Source organism: Hyperoodon ampullatus (assembly GCF_949752795.1).
Source record: "Hyperoodon ampullatus genome assembly, chromosome: 4".
NCBI lineage: Eukaryota > Metazoa > Chordata > Mammalia > Artiodactyla > Ziphiidae > Hyperoodon > Hyperoodon ampullatus.
Window position 1 is genome coordinate 57,643,824 of NC_136917.1, and position 7,407 is coordinate 57,651,230.

The 7,407-nt window shown below is 43.7% G+C and overlaps 1 protein-coding gene across 1 annotated transcript; it reads right to left on the minus strand.

The window, feature by feature from the left end:
- Nucleotides 1-297: 297 nt before the first annotated feature.
- LOC307051395 (protocadherin alpha-2-like) lies at nucleotides 298-2,700 on the minus strand (the record flags this gene model as incomplete). The annotated part of the gene is made up of 1 exon (XM_079701710.1): nucleotides 298-2,700. One exon carries the CDS (start codon nucleotides 2,698-2,700, stop codon nucleotides 298-300), a length of 2,403 nt encoding a protein of 800 aa, XP_079557836.1.
- Between the last annotated feature and the right edge of the window lie 4,707 nt (nucleotides 2,701-7,407).

Consider the following 7,407-nt stretch of genomic DNA (forward strand, 5'->3'; position numbering starts at 1 on the left):
TAATTATGGAAAATCCAAAATGTAAAAATAAGAAAATCATTTAAGTTGTTCTCAATGCAAGAAATTGATTTCTAATTCACACCATATATTGCACAAGATAATGATACAAAATAAAAGCAGAGCTATGAATCAAAATAATTAATAGACTGTGTATGGCTGATTCATTTTGTTGCGCAGAGGAGGCTAAAACAACGTTGTAAAACAACCGTACTCCAATAATAATTAATTTTAAAAATTAATAGAATCCTAGAGAACAAAGAGAATAGAACAATTTTAGAGGCGACAGAAAAAAAAATTTTAAAGACTCACCTTTCCGAACTGTTCTGAGTCCGAGAGTTGCTGCCTTTCTTCTGCTGAGTCTGGACCTTGAGGTAGGCTGGGGCTGAAGGCCATGAGATCTGCCTTGGGCGGCCCCTCCCCAGAGCACACCCTCTGCCGCCTCTGCTGCGAGTAAGACCAGCTCCCCACCGCGCTGGAGCACACCAGCGTGGGCTTCCCGGGGCCGCACGCGCCCTCGCTGGGCGGCGCCGAGCACCGCAGCGCCGTGTACAGCAGCAGCGTGAGCACCAACAGGCTAGACACCGCGCAGATGGCGATGATCAGGTACACGTTCACATCCACCAGAGCGGCCTCCGCGCCAGCGGCGCCCGTTGACTCTCGCGAAGAGGCCTTGGGCGCCTGGCCGCTGTCCTCCAGCGACAGCAGCACGGTGGCCGTGGCCGTCAGCGCCGGCTCGCCGTGGTCCTTCACCAGCACCAGCAGGCGCTGGCGCGGCGCGTCCGCCTCGTCCAGGGCGCGCGTCGTGCTGATCTCGCCCGTGTACAGCCCCACGCGGAACGGGCTGCGCGCGCCACCCGCCGCCGGCTGCAGCTCGTACGACAGCCACGCGTTGTAGCCCGAGTCCGCGTCCACCGCGCGCACCTTCGCCACCACGTGGCCCGCGCCCACCGACCGCGCCACCAGCTGGCTCAGCGCGCCCGCCCCGCCGCCCGGCCCGGGCAGCAGCAGCGCGGGCGCGTTGTCGTTCTCGTCCAGCACGAACACCTGCAGCGTCACGTTGCTGCCCAGAGGCGGCACGCCCGCGTCGCGCGCGCTCACCTGGAACTGCAGCAGCTCCAGCTCCTCGTGGTCCAGTGGCTGCAGCGCGTACACCTTGCCGCTCTCAGCGTGCACCGACACGTAGCTCGACAGCGCTCGCTCGCCCACCCGCCGCTCCACCAGCGAGTAGGACACCAGCGCGTTCTCCAGCGCGTCCGCATCCTGCGCCGACACCGTGAAGATGTGGCAGCCTGGCGGGTTGTTCTCCTTCACCAACACCGTGTACTCGGGCTGCGCGAACGCGGGCGCGTTGTCGTTCACGTCGACCACCTCCACGGACACGCTGGCTGTGACCGACAGGGAAGGCAAGCCCGCGTCCCGCGCGGTCACCACCACCTCATAGTTCGCCAGCTTCTCGCGATCCAGGGCGCTGTCCAGCACCAGCGAGTAGTAATTCTTGAAGGTGGACAGCAGTTTGAAGAAGTCATGGGGGGTCAGGGTGCAGGTCACCTGCCCGTTGGCACCGGAGTCGCGGTCAGACACCGTGATGAGGGCGATGACTGTTCCCAGCGGAGCATCCTCTCGGATGGGAAGTGAAAGAGACGTGATTGAGACTTCTGGTGTGTTATCATTGATGTCCACAAGTTTTACTGAAATTTTACAGTGCCCAGACATTGGTGGAGTCCCGTTGTCATACGCAATGACTTGAATGTCATAAGATTTCACTTCCTCATAATCTAATTGTCCCTTAGTTCTGATTTCCCCTGAGCTGGGATCTATTTTGAACTTGGTCTTTATATTGGGGGACACATCACTACTAAATGAATACACAATCTCGCTGTTTGATCCTTCATCTGCATCAGAAGAATTTAATTTAATCACCAAGGATCCCTTTGCGATGTTCTCTAACAATTGTACTTTGTAAACTGATTGGTCAAAAGTAGGTTCGTTGTCATTCACATCTAATACCTTAATAAGCAATTGAACGGTGCCTGTGAGCTCAGGTTTGCCCCTATCAGTAGCCACCAGTAACAAATTAATCTCGGCAGTTTCCTCTCTGTCCAGAGATTTCCTCAGCACAAGAGACAAAGACTGGCTTAGTTCATCATTTGTCTGTATATCTAGAAAGAAAAACTCACTGGAGCTGAGCTTGTAGGAGAGAAGAGCATTTACTCCGACATCTGCATCAAACGCCCCCTCTAGAGGAAACCGCGAGTCAAGCAGCCTCGATTCGTGAAACCGGATAGTCTTTACTGTCACTGGAAACACTGGCGGATTGTCATTAATATCCTTTATTTCCACCTCCACATGGAACACCTGCAGCGGCCGGTCCACGATCACCTCCAGGTGGATGCTGCACTCCGCGCTCCGCCCGCACAGCTCCTCCCGGTCGATCCGAGAATTCACAAACAAAATGCCATTCTGCAGATTTACCTCCAGAAGGTCCCCGCGGCCTTTGGACGCCACCCGGAACAGGCGTGGCACCAGCTCCGCCAGCTCCAGCCCCAGGTCCTGGGCAATGCGGCCCACGAAGGTGCCGTGTTTGGCCTCCTCGGGGACGGAGTAGTGGACCTGGCTGCTCCTGGCCTCCCCTGCAGCGAGGAGCAGAAGCAAGAGTAGCAGACACCCGACCTCTCCGCCCCTACTCTTAGAAGACACCATCACCAATACTCAGCGACTTGATCAAATTAGAATATCATGTTTTGCAAAATTTTAAATATTGTCCTCTAGTCTCTGCTCAAGTCCTGCTGCTTCTCTTATTGTTCTGTCTCTCTGGAGTGACAATAGGGTCCTGGATATTTTTCTTCCTACAGAATACACTGTAGTAGACAGCGACATCATGTGGCCAAAATGTAGGCTCTACTATTTATTCTGTAGATTTAAAATTAAACAATTGTCTAGTCTAAGTTTACTGATAGCTTTCATTTGGGGAAAATATTTATTTTAAACTCTGAAATATATCATTCTCCCTTTAATTGTGTTAAAAACATGTAACAAAATTTACCATCTCATCAACTTTTAAGTATACAATTTAGTAGGTTAAGTATATTCACATTGTTGTGAAACAGATCTTGAGAACTTTCATCTTGCAAACATGAACTTCCATCTATAACCATTAGAAAACAACTCCCCTTTCCTACCACACCACACCCCTCTAACCACCATTCTACTTTCTGGTTCTATGAATTTGATTACTCTAGGTACCTCACATAAGTGGAATCTTACAGTATTTGTCTGTAACTGGGTTATTTCACTTAGCATAATGTCCTCAAGGTTCATCCATGTTGTAGCATGTGATGGATTTCCTTACTTTTTAAGGCTGAATAATATTCTGATGCATGTATATACCACAGTTTGTTTATCCATTCATCCATCTGTCTATGGATATCAGGGCTGCTTCCACCTCTTAGCTATTGTGAATAGTGCTATTATGAGCATGGGTGTGAAAATATCTCTGAGACCCTGCTTTCAGTTCTTTTGAATATAACAGAATTTTTCTCAGTTTCTTCACATAAAGCACACAGGAATCAAAGGGCATTTATTTTATACTTTATAAATTGAAAATATATTTACATATTCCATTTTTAGTTTGTTTTCTGAACTGTTAACAGATGTTTGTAAATTAACAATTCATTTGTTCCTCATTTGGATAATGTATTCTTAATTAAGAATGTTCCCAAAATAAGCTCAAAATGGATTAAAGACCTAAATGTAAGGCCAGAAACTATCAAACTCTTAGAGGAAAACAGAGGCAGAACACTCTATGACATAAATCACAGCAAGATCCTTTTTGACTCACCTCCCAGAGAAATGGAAATAAAAACAAAAATAAACAAATGGGACCGAATGAAACTTAAAAGCTTTTGCACAGCAAAGGAAACCATAAATAAGACCAAAAGACAACCCTCAGAATGGGAGAAAATATTTGAAAATGAAGCAACTGACAAAGGATTAATCTCCAAAATTTACAAGCAGCTCATGCAGCTCAATAGCAAAAAAACAAACAACCCAATCCAAAAATGGGCAGAAGACCTAAAGAGACATTTCTCCAAAGAAGACATACAGACTGCCAACAAACACATGAAAGAATGCTCAACATCATTAATCATTAGAGAAATGCAAATCAAAACTAGAATGAGATATCATCTCACACCGGTCAGAATGGTCATCATCAAAAAATCTAGAAACAATAAATGCTGGAGAGGGTGTGGAGAAAAGGGAACCCTCTTGCACTGCTGGTGGGAATGTGAATTGGTACAGCCACTATGGAGAACAGTATGGAGGTTCCTTAAAAAACTACAAATAGAACTACCATACGACCCAGCAATCCCACTACTGGGCATATACCCTGAGAAAACCATAATTCAAAAAGAGTCATGTACCAAAATGTTCATTGCAGCTCTATTTACAATAGCCAGGAGATGGAAACAACCTAAGTGTCCATCATCAGATGAATGGATAAAGAAGATGTGGCACATATATACAATGGAATATTACTCAGCCATAAAAAGAAACGAAATTGAGCTATTTGTAATGAGGTGGATGGACCTAGAGTCTGTCATACAGAGTGAAGTAAGTCAGAAAGAGAAAGACAAATACCGTATGCTAACACATATATACGGAATATAAGAAAAAAAATGTCATGAAGAACCTAGGGGTAAGACAGGAATAAAGACACAGACCTACTAGAGAATGGACTTGAGGATATGGGGAGGGGGAAGGGTAAGCTGTGACAAAGCGAGAGAGTGGCATGGACATATATACACTACCAAACGTAAAATAGATAGCTGGTGGGAAGCAGCCGCATAGCACAGGGAGATCAGCTTGGTGCTTTGTGACCACCTAGAGGGGTGGGATAGGGAGGGTGGGAGGGAGGGAGACGCAAGAGGGAAGAGATATGGCAACATATGTATATGTATAACTGATTCACTTTGTTATACAGCAGAAACTAACACACCATTGTAAAGCAATTATACTCCAATAAAGATGTAAAAAAAAAAAAGTTCCCTTTTCTACTACATTTGGATTTTCATTCAAGAACAGTATAATTGACCTCTTTTTAGTGTTGACTATTTGAGAATATCTTATTTTAATAATTCTCAGCTGTCCCCTTCATGCACAAACTATGAAAACATGATAAAGATAACATAGGAATAAAATAAAATTAATTGAGGGTGGGTCAGTGTTTAAAATGCATAAAAGTTATTTTCAGTTACTCTGAGGAGGTCACAAACTTTGTTTTCAGCAAAGAGGAAAACAAAATTAACTGCAAGATTTATAGTGTCTGTAAAAGAAAAGAAAAATCCCTGCTAAAGAAAAACTACCTTTTCCTAGTACTGAAAACCAATGCTAATTTCTCCCTTTAGTCCAATATCTTAAGATACTTATTTACACCATCTATAAAGTATATACTTATATTAATCATACTCTAACAATGAACCCCAAGTAAACTGACTTAAGCAAAAAAGCAGAGCATCATTTATTGTCTTATGCATGGAAATAGACAATTATTTACCAGTTTCAGGAAGAGCAAAAATGACCAAAGTAACTTTTAGGCTACCTATTTTCAGGCCACATTTAGTGACTCTCAGCAGAAAAAAAAAATGCCCTTTTCCTAATATCCCCAGCAAAAGTCCTAGAGTATCACTTCCCTTGACCCAGTTTAGATGATGTATCTTTCCTTTAGTCAATAGTTGTGATGGTTCTCACATTGGCCAGACATTGGTTGCTTATTCATTCTTGAAGCTAGGAGATGAAATCAGACATGCCTAAATTATGTGGACTGAAAATGAGGAGGTTGGTTCTCATGAAGACCAGTGCAAGAACTCATGTACCCAATTTCTCCTGGAGCTTAAACTGCACATAGCTGCAGACTGGCCATTATATCATTACATAGTTGCAATGCAACTGCATATTTGTAACACCCCGTAGTTTTTTTTATAATCAGTGGCCACTCTGGCTACTGTTGACATATTGAGGACTTATGTCTAGAATCCAGATATTAGCTCTAGGAAACACGGCTCGCTTAAGAGAATTTTTGTAATCCTATAAAGTAATTTTGCTAGATTTTGAGAATGACATGTCTGAAGGTATGAGGTACATTCTGCTGTTATTCAGGGTTTCTGAGGACCTAGAATGTCTCTCTCCCTTCCCTCAGAGAGATAGAGTACCATTGCCAGAAATCCAAGCACATTTCTCCTAATGGCGAAAGACACTGAGAAGCCATGCTCAACAAATACCACCAAGCTTGTATCTGTAGTGATTGGAATAGTAGCCCCCAAAAGATATATCCACCCAGAACCTTAAAAATGTGTCTTTATTTGGAATAGAGATCTTTACAGATATAAATAAGGTAACCTTAACCCTAGCATTATCCTAGATTTGGGTGGGCCACAAATCCAATGACAGGTGTCCTTATAAGAGACAGGAAAAGAGAAGATGCACAGAGACACACGAAAGAAGGAAATGTGAAGACTGAGGCAGAAATTGGAGGTATGCTGCCACAAGTCAAGGAATGCCAGGAGCCACCAGAAACTGGAAGAGGCAAGGAAGAAGTCTCTCCTAGAGGCTTCAGAAGGAACATCACCCTGCCAACACCTTGTTGAACTTTTGGCCTCTAGAACTGTGAGAGAATAAATTTCTGTTGTTTCAAGCCCCCAAGTTTGTGGTAACTTGTTGCAGCCGCACTACAAAACTAATATACTATCCATTGCTACAATTATATCCTTTGCCCTTATCAAAGCAAACTGTCAATTCCTTAAGATTTATGTGCCTGAGCATTTATTCTTGAAAAATCCTCATTCAGGTCTTTCACAAAACTACAACAAGCCCCAGAAGGAAAAAAAACAAGAAGAGGAAATGGATGCTAGATAAGAAAAACAAAAAAGAAGAAGAGGTGCCTAAAACATTTTAAATTCCATTTATTATTTTTCTTCTCCTGCTTTTTATATAAAAATAAATCACTACACAATAATTTTTTCCATGGAATCCAAGTTACCTCATCTACTTAATGGTCAGATACCTTAGTGAAAGGGTGAATAATAATGTTCTCCTATCAGTTGTATTATCTGTTGTAATGCTCTCCTCTTAAAATGTATTCTATTCACATTAGCTTAATGGCAATGGAACCCCAATGACAATGTTGCTGTATATTGACTATTTCCATTTTACCTCTAAAGTAAACACAATTTTATTTCTGGCTTCTGCAAAGTCCTCTGTGGTTATGGAAGACTGCCTAGGACAGCTTTTCTCCACATGCTGGCTCAGCATCCCAGAATGCTTTGATCTTATGGCATCTCAACATCAACCTGTACTTCCATAAATGCTGCAATGGGAAAAGACAACAGAAGACAGTCTTGCACTGGCAAT